Genomic DNA, 21,864 nt, shown 5'->3' on the forward strand with positions numbered 1-21,864 from the left:
TAAAATAATATAAAAAGTCTAAGAAATTGTAAAAAACCACAGATTTTATTGATAGTTAGAGAGACCGGTTCCGGTTGTTACACCATTGTCAATCTCTGATCTGCGTCTTTTTATTCAATATGAATAATTACCACAATATCAACTTCTCAACTACACAAAAAGTATAATAATCAATATTATTCTCATAATACCATTTCTAAATTATGGTTTCATGCTATCTATAAATCCCCCCCCAATCATCTCTCCGCTCATCATGTCCATCCCAATTGTCAAACCGCCATCCAACCCACAATCAGTGGCGATCACTGTCTCGGAAAATTGTGCAATTTTCCGACCATTTTCCAAACGATTGACCTTCAAGGGGGAGGTCTGCTCGAATTCTGGAAAATGTGACTAGCCATAGTAAGCTGCACAAAACTGCAGTTGAATAACAAACAATTGTGTATATATATGTGTGTGTGTGTGTGTACACATAGACTCACACATGCACACTCACGCACTAAACCCAGGGGAGATCAGATGCATCAGTATCATCTGGTCAAAGCCCGGTATGAAAGGGGTAGATGAATATTGTTGTATATAAGGGGTGTGCTCTGGTCACCCTATATATCTATATATTACACATATATTATATATAATTCTTGTGGATGATCAAGCATCAAGCCGAGTGTTGTCCAGAGAGAGGTCTTACATAATGCACATTCTCTCTCTATCTTTCTCCCATTCATCTGCCAACGCATCTTCTATTCTCTCTTAACCACAGTCCACGCTTCTATTTTTCAATGCTTCTCTTATCACTCGTAAAATCACTTACTTCAAATGCAGACTGAGAGTGGACTCACTATCATGCATGTTTCGAACAGGGTTTTTAAGTTCTGTTGAAATTATGAGTGCCGTGAAGAGATAAGCACCGTGCTCCCGGTATTCCTGTTGGAAGGGTGGCTCGTATCCATCTCACAATATTAGTGGAAATGAAATCGTTCAACTCAATATTTGGCTATTAATTATTAAAACAAAACTACCTTTCTGTTATTACAGATGCTCATAACACATTATTTAATCTCCATATGTGTAGTAATAATATATCCATTCATTCATCTCTCTTTGTTACCACAAACAATATTTTTGGTTGAAAATTGCAAATTTTTTGTTATTCACTCATTGAAACTGAAACTTCTCTCATAATAGAGAAGCAATGTAATAATGCGTCTTAGCAGGTTTGTCTATTAATTTGGACGAAAATATCCTACTGTTATTACAAAATTGCCGTGTTGTATTTACTCTCTATATGTACGGTAGTCATAAATAATAGGTTCATCTATCAATTGAAACAATAACTCTCACTCTCTTTCTCTCCCTCTTTTAATATTTTTAATATTCTTTCCGAAGAATGGACATTGATATGTCCACAGCTCCGCCAATTTATGTAGATGCATAACAATATAATTATCTATAGTTACAATATTACAAATTACTTTTTCATATCATATACAGTTCAATAATTAGTCTATATTATGTAAATTCATCTATAATTTTGCCGTATTGTAAGCTATTGTATATAAGTGTATAAGCCAGCATAAATTGTAATCTACATAAATAAAGTACTCAATCAATCAATCAATCAATCTCTCTCTCTCTCGTTATTACGAATTATCTGGCGTATTTACTCTCAATGAATAATGTAGTCATAGATAGTAGGTTTTTTATATCAATTGAAACAAGAATATATCTCTTATTACAAAAAATTCTCTGTCCTATTCACTCTCCATGAGTATTCTAAATCATTCCATAATAAGTGAAATAAAAAACGTTGTATATGCATATTATTGATTAACGATTTAATGGCAGCATGAATCGAATTTAATGATAGGACACAAGTAGCCTACTGTAGGATATATGAATGATGAAGCGAAACAGTATCACCAGACAAAAGAAACTCCTACACCATCACTGAACACAATAAAATTGATTGTATTAATTCTACATGAACAGGGCTACCCAATGGTCAGATGCAGATGTTCTTAACTGAACAGGGGAGAAACAATGTTGTTAGATAATGATTTTAGACAAGGGTCATTCGAATTCAACTGGTCAGCTCCGGTTCACTAAAAAAGGATAGTAATAGAGAGATTATGTCCACCCTCTTCAGATCCTGTTCTGGATGCTGATTATACAACGCGGAATAATAGACGCAGGCACCCCTTTTGCTGAGCCATCCTTTAAAACTTTAATTTCTCTTTTCTTTTTTGGCTGTCGTATCTGGCCAAGTGTTGTGCTCCAGTAAACATTGACAAAGCTAATTTGAGACAGGAGGTCGGAAACTGACAACAACCGGGTGACAACAACGTTTTGAGGGAGATGTTGTTGGGTGATGAGAAGAGCCCTTCGCTTCGGCCCTTATGACGTCATGATCACGTATTGTTGAGGTGAAGGATTGGACGACCTTGATCGGAGAGTGGTCGACTAGACAGATAGACAAGGTTCGATCAATATTATCGATCAGGGGTTACCTTGAAAATAGTCAAATGTCTATCTTAATACGATATTACGTGCGTGATAGTTTCAGTTCCAATGGGAGAATAACAAAACATTTGCAATTTTGAACCGAAAATATTGTTCGGGATAACAAGCAGAGATAAATTAATAGATATATTCATGACTAAATATCTAGATTTGATATGTCAGAGAATTTGTTGAAACAGAAAATTTTTTTATTCAATTGATAGATGAATACTAAGTTTGACAATTTCATTTTCACTAATTGTAAGGTGAACGAGGAAGTAATGGAGTATTTTCAGTTTCAATGAATGAATGAATAACAAAAACTTTTGTAATTCCCCAAGTGAGAATATTGTTGGGAAAACAGAGATATTTTTGACTCCAGCAGCTAGTAACTTAGAAGGGTGTCTGATCCCAGATCACGTCTTGTTATCAATCGCAAAACCGTGAAAGATTGGAACCACTCTGGGCAGATGTTAATAAACATTGTTTTCCTTGTGGGTGGGAGCTCCATTCCACGAAAACCGGGACAAGAAAGGATTGTTTTCCCTCTCTCCTTCACCATCTTTGTCTTCCTACCTCGATATCGGGTTCCTTTTTCACTTTATTTTCTGTATCTCCTCCTCCAGCTTCGCACAGCTCCAGGGCTTGATTGAAAATTGTAAATGTCAATGTCTTGCCAAGGCTCTTCTAATGCAATATCGAAGCAATCTTCAGTTGAGGTATCCATCTCATATTTGAGCTGGCTTTTTTCTTATATATTTCTATATATTTTTCCCTGGTACCCATATCATCTCTCACTGACATTTTTCTTCCCTCTCTCTCACTTACTGAGAGCCATGAGTGAAGCGGTTATTTTCCATCCCACTTCTCACTCTCTTCCTTAGTATTAAAACTTCTGTCTCTTCTCTACTCCTGTTATTATTATTTCTGATTCTCTGTCCCTCAATGTTTCAAGGATGTAAGCTAATATACATCCAATATCTCCCGTTTCTAATATCTATGTCATTGCCCACAGATAAATCAGAAATGAATCAATTCCGATGTTTCCTTTCTCAACCAGAATGGACCTACAGACTGACAGTATCTGATTCAATTTTATTTGTAACGTTCTACAATTTTTTGAATTATTGTTGATTTAATAACTAGTGAACGAGTGGAAACTTGATTAATTATTGCTATAATTCCTTTTTTAGCTATCAATTCTGAATTCATAAATTTCCTAAGCTTGCGAAATTTGATATCAGTTCAGATGCTGCGATATTATACTGGGAAGAATCATGTAAGCTTCTAAAAATAAGAATGTTCAATCATTTCCCTACATCTGAAATTTATATGGTTGTGACGTATAGTCGGATTGTCAACAAAGATAACTCAACAGTTCAAGGTCATGTCAGAGGCCCTGAAATTGATCAGTTACGACCTGAAAACTCTGACACCAGACCTGATCCAGGTCACTCGATATTATTATTATTATTATAACAGTTCAAGGACAAAACTCTATCCTGAATATTGAATACTTGCTTTTCTTGTTCTAATTTTCATTCATAAAACTATAAATACATCGTAAATGATTCTATACTGACCTCTTCATGTAATTTTATACCTGGACGATTACAAAGTCCAGAAGCTATTACATTAATTAATTTGAGTAATCAAGGAGATACCATAAAACCATACTATTGGCGTTGTAGACCCCGCAATAAAGAAGTTGAAGTAATTACAGTTTAATTGGAGTAAGTTCCTGAACGAACAAGGACAGTAAATTGGAGAGAGTCTGGAGAATGCGTGAGAAAAAGACAGATAAAAACAAGAGAATTAGTTGTAAGTATAAGTATTTTGCTACTTCTTCACTGTCTCCTTTCAATTACTGACTGGAGGAATTGAATAAGGTTATTGAAGTGATTGATAATGATACAAGCCGTTTAGCAAACAAATTGTACATTGCACAAAGTGTGAAAGAATTAATCAATGCCTGATACATTTTTGATTATTGTGGACAATAATTATTCAATTATTTACAACTATTGTGAATAGCCAATTCTGATATTCCTACTCAAGAGATTTATCATTTATGATAATTATTTCTTAAAAAGTATAGTATAGTTTTGTTCAATCAACTAGTGGCTGCATCATGAATCTAGAATTCCAACTTTTTTGGAAAATACTATAAACATGAATCATAGAATACATTTTCCTCTTTAGTTTAGATTGACAATGGTGTGACAACCGAAACCGGTGGTCCTTCTTAGTATCAATAAATCGGTGGTTTTTGATAATTTCTTAGTGTTTTCTTTTAACATAGAATAAATAATCTATTTCTTTGATGTCCTAGAGTTGACAAACCATGTAGCACTTGATTGACTCATGTTCCAATTACAACAATGTGATCATCTAAAATCTAAATGAATGAAGAGTTCTCAAGAGAATAATTGGGATTCAATGACGTACACCCTCAGAAATTCTTACAACTGAGAATCGACGTTTAAACTTCAAGCTACATTTTTTTTAACTTTTGTAATGAGTACAATTTGAAATCCACAATATGCCTGTGATATTGATATTGCGAAATGCAGATTGATATTGAAAAGACTGGTCGTATGGACACACAAAAATGTGAAACCAGACGTCAGACAATGTTTCGGAATTAATCAAAACGAAAACCGCATTAGAATATCCAGTGATAAGATGAGAGAATCGAGTAATTCAGGAATACAAATTCAAGACAATGAAGCTGACCGGCTTTTCCAACAAACGAAACCTGATCGGGGCACATTTTAAGGAACATTTTGAGTCACATTTTTGACAGAATCCACCAGCCGAATGTGATATGAGCGCTGCTCTAATCGCTACACTTGAGATTCCGTTAATGACAATGGCAATTTCCACTTCTGTTTGTTGGACTGTCTGTCAACAGGTCAGAAAGTTAATGGACAAATCCAATTCTCGGTTGACATGCGGCTGACAGCTCCACAAAAAACATACACTTCAGTTGAAGTCGTTGTCAAGTTTGGAAGAATGTAGTTCCCTCACACGGTGAGCGTTTCAACTGGTATCTTTTTAAATGAGTCGGATTTGAATTTGAGAGTGTCAGCTGACTGGTATTGTTCATAAATCGTGGCGGTTCAATCGCAGTGGTCATTTGTTGGACAGATTTCGGTAGAAACCAAAAAAGGCTCACAAAAAATAGTGGTTATCCGTTTACTAATGCTTCTCATTTCCACTGTTGACTCAGAATTTGATGAATTCTGATTCCTTTCTTTAATTCTGCCTTAAAATATGGTCTTCTCTTTTATTATATATGTATTATTGTATGATATATTATATAATGATTAATTTAATAAAAGATTAAATTATAATATAATAAAATAAATGAATAATTTTATTTCACTTGACATTCATTTAAAGTTTTGGAAATTATATGAGCACTTTGACAAGTTGTGTGGTCACTGTTAGTAATGTATTTAATTGTAATTACTAAATTGTTAAGACATAGATTAAGTATATAATATATTTATACATATATTTCATAGGTACATTCTAGTCGTCACTGAATTATTATAACTTATATTTCCCTCCAGCCTCAATGTCATTTTCGATTTCTTTTCTCAGTCTAGCCTACTTATTTTTAATCTTCGACTAATTATTTATTTGCATCCTAACCTATGTTTATAGTATAATTATTTTGAATGATCTATCCTTTCAAGACCACTTACTAGATGATGATATACTTCTATCCAGTGCCTTATTCTATTATGATGCTGTAATCATTAATTCGATAAAGTTCAATGAATTCCTTTTTTTTATAATATACTTGTCCATGGTAAATAAATTTTACTACTTATCCAATCAGTTTTGAATGATATTTCAATATTCAGTGTTGTTTTCTCATTTTTCATTTTCCATCCTATCACTACAAATTCTTTCTTTTGTCATAACAACCTCTTTCTTCAATCACTCTTCTTCCTGCACTAAATCCTCCAAGTTTTTTCTCCGGGTTCAAAAATTCTTCTTTCTTAAAGTACCTACAACTCCTGAGGCAAAAAACGGACCGACTAAGAGGTCATGTCAATACAAAACAATAAGAATGTCACTTCTCACTTTTAGGCAATACTTTGTTCCTCCACTAATCGCTTCCAGTATTCACCAATCAAGAAGATGCGTAACTACGTCTGTCTAATCTTTTTGATAAACTGGAAACAATTCGGTCCTCTTAAGGCGGCTAACTTACGAAAAGGAAGTGACTTGAAAGAGAGAGAAAATATAAGAAATGTGTAATGGACTTCTATTTTTGTCCGATTTGTTCTAGAAGTTTCACCGGCTTAAGTTGTACTTTGAGTTATCCGAAATTTATATGCAAATGACTCCGGATCAATGACAGGTTAGTTTTTAAATACTCGCCGGCAACAAATTAATTATAATGGGACACTATTTCTCGGTCTCAACGGCCACAGATTTGTTCCGACTTACACACTTATAGTTAGTTGACGAAATTCTCATCAGCTTCGTCTGTCGGTGACGAGTAGAAATATGTGTGGGAATACCTTGTTAGCTTTTAATCGAGAACTGTAATATTCGTTTTAAGAGTTTCCAGTGAAAAGAATAATAATAGAGGGTCGAGTTATAGGTTGAGGTACTGAATCCATTTGGCAGGAATGTCCAGAAAAAGTTGAGCAAGATTCATTTGTGGTTGGGGAAGCTGTTATAGAGGTTTCAGTGATTACAATAATAATATATTATATTATATTTATATATTTTTTCAGATTTTTTTTTATCAAAGTTTTCCTAACTCATTTAATGCTCTCAGGTCCGGTTTCTAGGACTTTTATTAATTCTGATATATCTTCAAATATTATGGAAATTTTATTTATACAAAGTAGTCCTTTAACGAAAAACTTTGTATTTTTGTCAATAATAATATTACTTAGTATGTTTTTATGTTAGATCTATAGGTTCAATCATTTGTCCTAGGAAACAGACCTCCTGATAAATTGATTTATTTCAAATAATCACTAGTTAATACGTTTAATAACACTAAGGGCCGTTTGCACAGTCACATCCTAAACTGAATCTGATCAGCTGGTGGCTTAAACTCAAAATGTAAAGGTGCGTACAGATTTACGCGCCGCGAACATGAGCAATTCACTTTTAGCTGACTATATCTGTATTTCTACAGAAACAGTAAGATACAGATATAAAAAGCTTGGCATCAGCTGATTAAAAGTGAATTACTCAAGTTCGCGGCGCGTAAATCTGTACGCACCTTAACACATTATAACAAAAGAGAGTTGATACCGATTTAATCCACTTTGAAATAAAATTTGGTTTAAACTGTTACTGTGAAAACGGCCCTAATAGTGATCGAATATTCAGGGATTTCAATGATTGGGCTATTCCCTCTTTTATACTTATTTAGAAAGAAGATGAGACTGGAAAAATATGTGGGCTTATGATTTAATATTGAATTGAATAACGAGACAAAATTATTGTTGTTTATGATCAGTACTCACCAGAATGCGTAGTGTTTGATTCAGCATCAGCCACATCGGTCCGGCTCTTTTTCAGTCCCGCTTCGTCCGCCGAACTGTCGAGCTCCTCCTTGATGCGGCGCGGCCTGATGCCAGCACCGGCCTCACAATCGAGATCATCGGCGCCTTGGGGGTCGTCCTTGATGGGCGTCGAGCAGACGGGGTCCTCGGGCGGCGACGGAGTGCAGAGCACCCTGGGCGACGACGCCTTCTTCATGGGCGCCGAAATGGAGGGGCGTCGCGTGTTGACGACGCCTAGGGGTTGCTGCTGGCTGCCGTCGTCGCTGTCTCCAGAGTCGAGGTGGTTGGAAGTGGCTTGCTCCAGACAGGAGTAGTTCTCCTTGTTGCAGGTGAGCACCTTGTGTTGGATGAACTTGACGATGTCGCCTAGGGCGAACGGTTTCTGGCACACGCCGCACGTCAGAATGTCCTGGCCGCCCATTAGTGCGCCGGCCTCAGCATCCGCTAGAAAACAAAAAAAAAAAAAAAAAATAGCAAATTAGTTTCGGAAAATGTAGGCGATAATACAAACATTGATAGGAATAATGGGTAATTTCATACTGTTGATAAAATTTGGGAAAAGTGCCGTTTTTGTAGCTCCAGCAGACAAACATAGATTGAAATTGGATTGCAAAAATAAAGGCGATAGTATTCAAAGTTTGATAGAAATAATAGGACATTTTTCATACAGTTGATAAAATTTGGGATAAGTGTAGTTTTGTACTAAGCTTGTTCCGCCAGCAAACAAACAACATGTGAAATCAGTTTGCAAAAATGAATACGATAGTTTTCAATTATTAATAGTTATACTACGAAATTTGATACACTGTAGTGTGGATATACTCATAATTCGGTAGTAGAGCAGTTAAGTCTTTTGCTCTATCCCAGTCAAAACTATACGATATGTGATTAAAGAGTGGATAAAAAAATATATGAAATAAAGATGGGCGAGCATAGATGAAAGTGAGTTAATTTGAAGATTGATTGGTAAAATAGGATATGATATATCGAGATTCACTGATGAACTATTATTGAACAAAATTCCAATATTTAGAAAGTTTTGAAGATTCATAAACAGAGTGAAAAATTCGCCATCATGATAGCATCAGCAATGTAGAAAGTATGCTATCTAGAGAAGATGAAGATAGATTCATGAATTTGAGAGAATAGGAAATGGATGAATGTTGATGAGATTATTGTTCTTGATTACATTAAGTTCGCGCTTGAATTGCTGGGCTAAAATATGTAAAAAGTCTACAAAATCTGGAAAATGATAACTGATGTTTCACAAATTTTTCACTATCAATTATGGGAATAATTGAAAGAAATCCATAAACTGTTAAGATACAGTAAGAAAAAAGATTATATTTTACTATTGATTATTATTCGTCACTCGCAAATTGCAATTTATGTTGAGTTCATGGTTGAATTGCTACATGAAACTCATAAGAAGCCTACAAAAATGGTAGAGTGAAGTTGTACCTATTCAATTCTTGTGTCTCACTAAGTTCCAGTTTGAAGCATGGATGGAGCCCGGGAAAACTAAAAAATGTGGAACTAAACCCATTTACATTGCTGGCTAACTTTGTATAATCCACAATACCCAGTGAATGCATTTCCAAAATCGTCTAATAAAAGGATTTTTCTGGCTAAAGTGAGGAAGCCATCATCAGCTCTAATTTTTTGCAAGAAAACTGGTTCCTGTTGAAGAATTATCACCATGGTAGAATAGCCTTAAATTAGTATTTGACAAGAATGGACCAATTGGCGCTACTGCATCGTTTGATCAACCGGCTCAGTTTCAACACAATCTTTTAAAGTGTCAATACTCGAAATCGTTTTCGTTTTTTGTTCGCCCCGACTAAATGACGTAAATTCGTTAGTTCTCGCCCAGTTTGATAAATGAAATTTCGTGTTCTCTTTCGGAAAGATAGACTGCGTTGATCGATGATAATGACTGGACCACTAGATCTGTTATCTGGACAAGTTGGGAGATTGATAAAAATATTGGACAGCTTCCAGAAGTTATGTGCCATCATATTCCGAACGTTCATTAGTTTGATTGGACTTTTATCGATGATATCTTCCAGGGATTAAAACACTCTCAGCGGTCACAGCAGAAGAGTTGCGGTGTTCTGAAAAGACAAAAAACATTATTTCCTTCAAATCTCAGTATAATGATTGGCTACTTACAAGCAATACGAATTGAATAGTTCAACACTATTACATGGATTATAACATGCATTTCCCACTGACACTTTGTATATTTTTTATCAGGAGCGTTTTGAATTTTTTTAAATAGGCTACTCGGTTACATTTTAGAAGAATAAGTTATTTTTTTGGATGCATTGGCTCAACTAAAACTGTATCAAACAAAAAATCTATCGTATTCTCATCCTCTTTGCTAATACCAAGTATTGAGCTGATTTACGACTTAATTCATGATCTATTGATCTTATTTATGATATGCATATACCAAATATGCTACCATGGCTCAAATTATTATTTCATTTACTCTACAAAACATGGAAGAGATCATTTATTTTCTATTCCTACACAGTATTCAGACTTTTGCAATATTGAGTTTCTAACCATACAAACAAAATTATAGTCTCATAAATTTTATAAATTAATAAATTACGCAGTATTACTAGTACCCTTTTGTATACCCTTTTAGAAAACACTATTTTCGGCCAGTCATGCCATTATCAAGTGTCAGAATGAACATAAAGTCGATTATAATTTTAATATAATCTCTTTGAACTTTAATTTGTTATCATAATTTTTGGAGAGAAATAGTACAGGCTCAGCCTAGTTTTTCCTTCAATGTCACAATTATATTATGATTGTAATATTTTGAACAATAAATTAATGAATAAATAAATTAACTACAAATTCATGATTTCCTTGACATATTATATAACAGTATAAGAGCAAAGCCAAGTTAAACCTCCACTTTCTCCACAGATCTACCTAATTTCCTTCGCAATACTAGAGCTTATCCAAAAGCCACCCCTGGCCAAAGATGTCATCCCTTGTTGACCAGATCAGTCTGCCGATTAGCCTGCGTCCAACCACCGCCACTATAAATTCGAGGGGCTGTTTATTGATTTCAGGGGATGAAAGAGCATCATCTGAGAGGGCTGCCTGAGTGGTGTCCTATGCCCCGCCAACACATGGCACATAGACCTACTTCCATTCATATAATATTACCTTCAACTATATACATATCTCGACCATATACATGTATTGTCCATACATATTGAGAGCATATACCGTCTTCAACCGATTATTTTTCGAAGGGTAGAACCCATGGATGCAATAGTCCCCAAGCCTTCTGTCCTGTTTTTGACTGATGCTGGAGCACGAACCTACTTTGTGAAGTAGTGCTCTGCTCACTCCCACCGACACCAGAATAAGCTTTTTGGATTATTAATTTGCTAGCTGGTATGGAGGTTGTCCAATGTTTTCAAAGGTTTTTGTTGAGAGTTGAGCAAGAAACAATAAATCATTGTGACTTATATTCTTCAATATTGAAATATTCTAATATTACAATATTCTAATATTCTTCAATATAATATTGTTATTGTTTGGACAAAAAGTTAATAGATAATAGTATTCGTATGGCTTCTATTGGTGGGAAGTTCCTGATAAAAGTTCCACCTCACCTGAATATATCATTTAAGCCGTCAATGGGCCTTACGACGATACAAATTTCATAGACGATACAATTAGGAATTCAACAAGAATCATTCATTCATCATAGCTAAAACTCGCGATTATTATTCTGATGCTCCATCAGTCTTGATTGATTTGAAATCATGAGCATCTATTGATCCAACTTTCTTACACCCCTACTACTAGAATTTGATATGGAATCGATCAGTTTATTGTCAATAGAAAAACAGAACATCCAGTAGCTTGTCATGATCAGCGACATATTTTCTAACTTTATTTACGTTTGTCATAATCATTGAAATGTCTTATAAGCTACCAGTTTTCTATAATCTAACTATTATATGGTTAAACTTGTAAATTATTATCGAGGTTCTTTGACGGCATTCTTCCCAAGTATATGTGGAGTATAGGGATTCAACCAGAGTTTAGTTCCAGAAGTGACTACTGGATAGTATTATTGTATTCAAGAACTCGTTCGAATTTATTTGCTAAATCATACTGCTATAGCTTTCTACACTTTGAACAGAGATGTGGAGAAAGAAAATATACTATGAAAGAGATCTCTTTTTATTAAGGTGAAATAAAAACCATATTGTCAGGTGGAACTGAAAATATCGCTTGTATTTCCCCTGTAATAGCTTAATAGTTTCTAAACTAGATGCTATCTATAATAATGATGAAGAAATCCAACTGTCACTTCATTCAGTTTATTCATAATTCAGTTTATTCATTAGAATATTTGAGAGAGAAACGACAGAACAAACAGTTAAGAATAATGGATAACTAATGACTCTCTATAGTTCTTTAATTGTTCAAGATTTATAAGATGATTCTACTCTAGGTGAAATAATCCACAAAACGCTCCAGACTCGAATTTATAACTGGCAGTCACAGATGTTCGGCTGGCAGCGGGGAAAATGGAACTGCGATATTGGATTTTCATCCAAACCGAGACGGAAAAGATGTGCATTACATTTTTGGCGGGACGCGGCTAGCGGGGAGATGCGGGAAATATTGACCGGGAGTTTAGGCGAGCTCTTATTGGCCACGAGCGGGAACGCTCGCCATTGGTCAGCAGAGCGGTCAGCTAGTGGTCAGTATGGGTCACTCCCACGCGTGGAGGGGTCACCCCACTGAAGCAGGGTGGTCAAGGGTGGTTCACCCATCCACCCCCGGCGAAATCCACCCTTTTCCACTGAATACAGTTGTTTGCCAGCAATGTGCAGGGCAGCTGCTGTATCTTGTAGGGGATTCCATCTTTGTTGTGAGATGTTTTTCTGTCGGAACAGGCCTGGCTTATTGTAAACTAGAACAACGATCCTTCTCTAACCTTAGAGGTACCGTTATTTGGAAGAAACACCCCTTCACACTGTATTTGAATAGCACCTAAAACATTTTAGTAGAGTTATGAAGTAATTCAGAAAGAACGATTTACATGTTATAGTTCATCTTAGAAACTAATAGCACATGAAAGTGGAATGAAATATAAGTATTGTTTTTTCCTCTGAGCTGACAGAGATTCTCTATTTGCTTCTCTCTTCTGCTTGGATTATTTTGGATGTCTTATCTCGCCGACCACTTTCACTTTGTCCTATTGCTGACCTACTCCTCCTTCCTGTTCCTCTTCTGATATTTTCAGAGTTAATTTTCATATTTTCTTTCTCTATCAATCGATTTTCTCCCAATAACTCCATTGCCACTCACTCACCCTTCTTGTTTCTCTCCCACCTCTATTATCTGCTTGATTCTCTCCTATCAAGTACTGATATACTCTTTCTGTTTTAGCATCTTCAACCCCCTCCTCCGAAACTTATCCATCTGTTCTTACATCGTTCAGTACCTCAGTTCTACCGTATCTTTTCTACTCTTTTTGCTTCTAATTTTCCTCCTTTTCTTGCTCCCTGGTCCATTTCTCCTCTTTATCACTCCATCTTCTGTACTAGAATGCTCTACTTTTAATTTTATTCAACTAATCCACCTATTTTATTTTTCTTACTATTTTTTCATATCAAATATTGTTTTGTTCCATTTTTCTTTTACTGAGTATCGTCGTTAAATTATGATTAAGTATTGTATTGGAAGGTGAAGTGTAAGAGAGCGCCCTAACTTCGCCCTCCTAGGTCAAAATAAAGGCAGTCATTCTTCTACTGCTTCTTACTTCTTTTCTCCTCTTTGCCACTGTATCTTCTCTTCCTTCTTCACCACCCTTCCATTTAATTTTGCACCTCCAAATCATTCTCTTCTTCTTCTATTTTTCTCTCTTACTTCATACTTTTCTTAACTGCGTACTAGCTTCTTACTTATCATCAACATTATCATTTGTCTTCCTCAAAATGTTTCTTCCTTACTTATCTCTCTTATTTCCCTTCTTTCATCTTCCACCTACAAATCATTCTTTTCTTCTTCTATTGCTCTCTCTTACCTCATACTTTTCTCAACTGCATACTAGCTTCTTACTTATCATCAACATATCTTTGGAAGTTTCTTCCTCACTTATCTCTCTCATTTCCCTTCTTTCATCTTCTTCTGTATGCTCTATGCTCTGTCCACATCTGCATTCATCCATTCCTACTATGCTTCTCCATGCTCTAAGTTCTATGCTTTGTACTACATCCTCATCTGCCTCTACCCACTGCTTCCATACTACTCTATGCTCCTCTCACTCTTCCCCTCATTACTCTCTCTCTCTCCAATTCTGTAGGCTGTGAGTTATTTTGTGGCTTCGATCGGTGGCGCAGCGCACATCGCATAAGTGTTGAGAGTGGAAAGAGTGTGCAACGAGGGATTAAGTCTCAAGTTGGTAATGGACAAGTTTCACGCACGCCTTCAAGCTGGTGAGAAACTTGTGACCCCCCAAGACCCCCAAAATCACCCCCCAACCCCCAACAGAGTAGTCCAGTTTTCAAAATCCTTCCCCGCCCCCACTAGTAACAACACCACGAAACTTAGTTCCGGGTTTGTTGGATACCCAACACCCAGTCGGGGTTTCCAAAAAGTCCATCATCACACCACTACCCCTTCCCTCTCTCAAATGGTACCCCAACTTTTCACAGCCCCCCCCCCTTAACACAACTGGCCCCATCTGTGCAACTTGATGCCTACCCCAAGAAGTTTGTGTGAACCCCCAGTGAGCCCCCTAGTCTGTACCCCCTGGTTTTAACACCTCCCCACTCTCGTAATTCGACTTATGTTACAGTGGAGTCCACCAACAGTGTGTTCTCCGAAGCCTGTTTTATGAATCCTGTACACCATGCGAGATGTTTGGCTCAATTTCCTACCAAAAATGGATGTTCAGTTTATTTTCCTCATACATGATTTACAGTATTATAAAGCGAACGGAAAACATTCTCTCTATAATCTTATTATCATTACCATGCGAGATGTTTGGCTCAATTTCCCACCCAAAATGGATGAGCAGTTTATTTTCCTCATACATGATTTACAGTATTATAAAGCGAACGGGAAACATTCTCTCTATCATCTTATTATAATGTATGTGTACAACATGATAGAGTTATGTAAATATAAAGGGACGAGTTATTCATCAACATTATTTAAGAAATATAAATTGTTGTGAATCAGTTGAGGTCTCCAGTGAACTTAAAACAACTGTAGTGAACACCATGGTTCAATGAAATCACATATTGTTCGAGTGATAAAAATATTTTTGAACATGTCATGTAATCATGCAAGTCCAAATGCAATGAAATTTATAAATGAGAAAATTTCCACAAAATTCTCATTTTTTAAGCAATGATCTCGCTAATTGAATCAATCCAAAAGCATAGAGATAAATTCAGTTGGAAGAGTATCGTCGACTTATTAATTTATTCATTCATAATACTGGCACAAATCATGAACAATGAATGGATATTAAACAAAGAGAGAAGTTGAAAAACACTGTATTTTATTTTTCTCGTCACCTCTCAATTATTGGATTGGATTGGATAGTATTCAATGGAACCCTTATCAATGTTACCTTTTGAGCACGGAAATTGACAAACACCTATCCTATCCTATTATTTGTTTGTAACTTTGTATTCTCACTACACATTAATATTCAGGAAAGAGTGAGGATATATAAAAAAAGAATCAGTGTTCTCCTGTAATGAATTTGAATGATAATCATTCAAGGTATAAGCTTATGAAAAGTATTATCAACCACTACTTGGATTCGAGGTGTAACTATAAGGATACTTCTATTTCTAGACCTCAATGATCTTTTGATAATGATTGTTCAAAACAAAACCGATAAGTCCACCTCAAATCCCCAGCACACACCACATGTGAAACGTCCTCATTATAAAGTGATGTCAACACCGGAAGCAAACCGTGACTTCTTTCAACAACGAGGGCGGAGCCGACATTGTCTCCAGCCTGGACACAGATGAATTTCCCATTTGCAATTAATTTTAATGAGGTTAAAAAGTCTTCCAATGTCTGCAGGGGTCCAGGCGACGGCACTTAATCGTTTCCTCTCTCGTTCTCTCTCTTTCTGTCTTGCACCCTGAGTACGAGGGTTGACTTTTTGAAATAGCCCTTTCCTGCTGGGTCAGGGTTGCATGTGACAACCTAAACAACATGGATAAGTGTACAGGAAGATGGACATTCTCACCCCTCTCTCTCATCACCTTCTTTTTCCTTTGCTCCCACTTCTCTCCTTCCTCCTCTCATGCATTGTATATGATTTGAGAAAATCCAACCTTAAAAAAACTGTCAGTGAGTCATCACCACGGATGTCATTAAATTGTTGACCCTGCTGCTGAGTTGTGATAGTTGGTGTTTGACAGTTCATAGGGCACAAAAGGAGTTTCAATTCAACATTTCAACAATTCACAGTGGAAGTTTGTCGAATAATTGCAATTTTGTTATATGACTAACAAAAAGAGTGGTAAAAATGAAGTTGGAATTCAATGATTATTTCTCTTTTGAGCTGAGCCCTATTCGATGATCATGATTTGAGAGTTGTTTCTTTTCAATCTATAGTGCACAATAAATTCCAATTTCTTTTCAAAAAGAAATATTCAACCTTTTTTGTGTAGTTGAGAAGTTGATATTGTGGTGATTATTCATATCAAATGAAAAAGACTAAGAAATTGTTAAAAGGAACATAGATTTATTGATACTTAGAATTTCCCATTTGATAAATTCCATAACCACAATAACCATTCCAAACCATAACCCGGTTTCGGTTATTACACCATTGTCAATCTCTGATAAACTATCTATTCAGACAGAGCTTATCAGAGATTGACAGTGGTGTAATAACCGAAACCGGTCTTTCTAAGTATTAATAAATCTGTGGTTTTTTGACAATGTCTTGGTCTTTTTCATTTATTAAAAATGTGAGCAGTTGTGGATCATAACTTAATATTGGTAGCATACATTTTCTCATTGACTCTTTATCATTCAATTCATTTTATAATAGCTTCTGAGAACCAATCGATGAATTGTTTGTAAAATTCTTTGACTTGGAAAATGATTATTATGGAACAGAAATGTATTTTGAATGATTGTAAGAAGTAAACTCTTCGGAAAAAAACTGCGTGTGGTAATTTTGCATTTTACTTGGTTATTCCTATTTCCAAGTATAGAAATATAATAGTAATAGAATTCAGATTTGTAACAGTATGACTCTCAAATCTACTCACTGAAATCCTCTTGAAAAAAACTTTTTGAGACCTTGTAATTTTTTAATAAATTTGAACAATTTATAGAGTAAATGATTCAATACTGATGAAACTCATGAAAGCTAAGGCAGAAACTAAGACAGGAAGAAGAAAATCACTGGCTCCTCGACTACATGATATTTGAAGGGAGAAATCAGGAACCCAGTAACATATAGACTGTGTAGAATTACAGATGGATGGGATATCGGAAAAATTAGGAGAGATGGAAGACTGGAAACTTTTCAGCTGATTTCCACTTACATCGACTTCTTCGATTTGCAGTTATAGCCTGCTGCAAGTTCCAACTTCCCCCTTAGACAATGTGAGACAATCAGACCCTGGCAATATATGGCCAATTTAAGTTGAGGGCCAAACCCTCAATTGGACCCTATCTTTGCCACTGATACTTCCTCTCTCTCTCTCAAACTCATCCACACTATTCCATCTTCTTCTATTTCTGTGTCTTCTTCACACACTTGTTTCTCTTCATATTCCATTTGTTTTACACGTTTCTTTCTCACTCCCCATTTCTTCAAGAGATACTTCATCTCTGTATCTTTTTCTCTCGCTTCTCACTCTTCTATCTCTCCTCTCTTCTTTTGATACTTTACCACTGTATCCTCTCCTCTCTATTTTATCCGTTTCTCTCACTTCTCTCTCTTATTCCAATGCTTTCCCTTCCCTCTCCTTCTATTCCTTGTGGTATCACTCTCATTTCCTTAATTATCACATTCACTGCATCTCTCTCTCATTTCTCAGTTGCTCACTGCTATTTCTCTATTTATTTCAACCAATATAAGAATCTGCTGCCCTCCAAGATTTTTCTGATAATAAAGGCTGTGGTCTTACTGATGCCAAATATTCGGTAATAGTCTTCTACTTCCTCTATCCAAACCAAGAAAGACAAACCAATGCTCCTATCTAATTGATATTCATCCTTTCAAGCCCCTCCCAGAATCAATATTTTTGTTGAATGGATATTTTTCTTCTTGGAGTAGACAATCAATTTATGTTTAAAATGAAAAATCATGAAAAATAAACTCCTGTCTTTCCTTGTTTTGAACTGGAATTTGAAATTATTCATTTGTACAATATAAAATTATCATGAATCTTTATCAATTTCATTGTGCATTTCCATGAATCTCCAGAGATGGTACGTACTACTGGTTTCCACTCCTCTATTTTTTGGCAAATAATTAAATTCAAATAAAATAATTTATAAACATTTTGAAATGGTGCTCTCCATTTCCCATAAAAGAATTTTCATAGAAACTCTAAGAAGTAATGTTCATAAACAACCAAGTGAAGCATATTATTTTATGAGGTTTTATTATCTCTTTTCTGTATAGGCCTACTTGTAATATAAATAGAAAGAAAAATAAAAATCTCACTACCCTTTTGAATTATTTTATCACAACATGTTTCAACATTGATGCCATTTTCAAGTGATTTTACTTCATATCAGAACTGAGATTATTATAGTATCATATACTGAGATTTTTATTTTTCTTTCTATTTATTTCATGCGGACTTGAAAATAATTCCTGAAATTTTTGGAAGCAAGGATACTCACAACAGACACTCTCCACTATTTATTAGTGTAAGTTATAGGTACGTAGTCCACCACTAATCACACCTAACCTACACTTGGGGTGGTTTCGAGTGGTATAACTGAGAGGTCAAGTGGTGACTTTCTGGTCCTCAGCTATAATTCTATCAAGAACAGGTCTGGGTCCCATTCGCGCCAAGAGATATGTCCACTCCGCACAAGAATCTAGCTGCTATCTCCAACAACAATTCTGTATAATTATATTGCATCTTCCACTATTATGCGGACTATTAGTGGGGTATATAACCCAGTTTGAGAAAGATGAGTATTTTGATAATACTGCTTGTGATAATCGGATTTCATAAGTATATTTAACTTACTGGATCTTGTGTTCAATGGATTAAAATAGAATGAATCATCCTATTTATAAAAAAGATATACTGTTTGTACATAATTTACTGTTATACTATACTGTAATACGTATTCACTGAATTTTCTGTTGTTTAATAAATAATCCAATACTTCTTCACATCAGATTTAGAAGGTAAGGGAAATGAGATATATCATCTATCCCAAATCAATAGAACGGAATAATATTCTATAAAAATGCATCAACTCAATATCCCGTTTATAATATTCCTTGTGAAAATGAGGAGACATGGCCTACCATATTGACATAATCACAAGAAGGAGGTGAATCATTAAACTCACATAAGTTCTAAATAGTGTGTTTGTCTTTTCGGTATCAACATTTTAAAGTTTTTTTCAAAGTTTGGAATTTTCTGATCAATTGTGATTAATTTAATTTAATTTCGAAATATTTTTTTAATTTGAAAATGATTTTTGTGTTTTTGAATATTCTCAATACACTCAATTTACGTGTGTAATTGAAGAATGTTAAGTGACACATAACCCAGCTATATTTGGACTGTTATATTGTGAAATGAAAGAATCTTGAATTCGATGAAACTTCGTCTCTTCATGCTCTTTGATGCGTGGATCACGAATCGACCATCAGAATTGCGAAATTCGCAACCATTCAGAAGATATGGACATATTATGGACTTATGGACATATGGACATATGGACGGAGATATGGAGATATGGACAATTCAGCAACAAATGAATTTTGATTTTTGCAAATTTATCATTCACAAACTCAGATTTCATCGTAAATTGATCGACTCAAATTACATGTGATGTTTGACAAATAAGAGATAACTAGTACATATCAATGTCCATACTTCAGACTTACCATCCTTTTGTAGTATGCTACTTTTTGACTAGGCCTACGCTTTTCCTATCAGTTTTTACTACGACTTTTATGGCCGTTTGCACAGTGCCAGTTTAAACGAAATTTCATCTTAAACTGGATTCAATCTATATCAAGTATCATTTGTTATAATGTGAATTATTTTGAGTTTAAGGCAACAGCTGATTGAATTCAGTTTAAGCTTTCACTGTGCAAACGGCCCTTAGTCAAAAAACATTTTTGATGCAGATCGTTTGATCCAATCATTTTCCGAAAAAAATACCAGGAATCCCCAATAATTCCTAGAGGGATTGACATTTTGGAGCCTGAAAATATAAGTTGATCGTTACAAAAAATCGCTTTGATCTATCCAGTTATTTTGTGGAAGCAACAGCGAGAATTTCCAACAAATTGCAGCGTCGGCGGAAACAGCCATTTTGTACGGACCGGAGTCAGCTATTTACAGCGGGTTTAACGGTACCCTCGAAATAGCAGCTGGTGGGCATGATACCCACACACCATTCTGGACTTTGACAATCGGTCTTTGTGGAAATTTTCGATAGCTGGCTGTTTGAAATGATTGATGATAGAGCGACAGACTGGGCGATAGAACACAGTTTTTGATTGGGCGTATCATGCTCGGATGCGAAACCCCCAAAAACAACAAATTCGGAAGCATGGCCCGACCCCTGGTTGATCACTCACACCTCACCTGCAATGCGTAGTGAGTGTGAGGGAGATGGAGAGAGTAGGGTTGGGATTTCAGTATATGTAGGAGAGGGAAAGAGAAAGTGAGAAGAGAAATGAGGATAGAGAGAGTGAGGTCAAGAATTTGGTGTGCGTAGGATAGAGAGAAAGGGATAAAAAGAGGTAGGGATGAAAAGAGATGATGGAAGAAGAAGTGTGTGAAATTGTGGATGTATGAAGAAACAGAAGATGAAGAAAAGTAAGAGGAAGATAAAAATAAGAAAAATAGAGATATGGAAACAGAGATTTACTGATGAGGGAGAGGAGAACAAAAGAAGATGAATATAATATTCATGGAAAAGTATTGAAGAATGAAAGGAGTGAAGAGAATGAAACAGAGAAGGGGAGAAAAGGAAGGAGAATAGTGAAAGAGAATAGTGATTGGGAAAGAGTATTTGAGAGAGAGATCGGCAAATGAAAGAGAGTGAACTATAGTGATGGGGTGGAATATGAGAGAGTAGAGGCCAAAAACTCTTTGTAGAATTTATCGCAAACGCATCCACTATGCGACTGATAAATTCCAGCTATTTGAGTGCGGACACTTTTAGCTTGATGCGATTCGTCCATGAATGTTTTAGACAGCCTTTATTCGTCAACATATACAGGGCCCCATGCCCTCTATGTCCTATGTCCTATCACAGGGCCTCAAACACCCATATTATTCACCCAACTGTAATGTCAAGCCCCAATTCGAATTTTGGTGAATTCTTCTAGTGTGGGATTCAGCTGATACTGGAATTTGTGAAACTGAAACAAATATTCGGTAGAATTCGGGGTTGAGATTTTTGGAAATGTTGAGTATATTCGAAATTTTAAACAACAGAGGAATAGAATTTGAAATTACAAGCTTTTTAGTAGGTTATCGAATTTTGGATTTTGATATCAGTATTATTTCTTGTGAGAGAATAGAGTTCCAATTGATTCCTGTATTTGTTTCTAATA

At 35.6% G+C, this 21,864-nt stretch overlaps 1 protein-coding gene across 1 annotated transcript in view; it reads right to left on the reverse strand.

Annotated features, from left to right (window-relative positions):
* The window catches only part of LOC111044804 (B-cell lymphoma/leukemia 11A), a 140,158-nt gene that overhangs the window by 35,615 nt on the left and 82,679 nt on the right, over positions 1-21,864 (reverse strand). The window contains 1 exon segment of the mRNA XM_039438259.1: positions 8,010-8,492. Coding sequence (XP_039294193.1) covers positions 8,010-8,492 — 483 coding nt within the window.

Source organism: Nilaparvata lugens, chromosome 11, assembly GCF_014356525.2.
Source record: "Nilaparvata lugens isolate BPH chromosome 11, ASM1435652v1, whole genome shotgun sequence".
In the NCBI taxonomy this organism is placed as follows: Eukaryota; Metazoa; Arthropoda; class Insecta; order Hemiptera; family Delphacidae; genus Nilaparvata; species Nilaparvata lugens.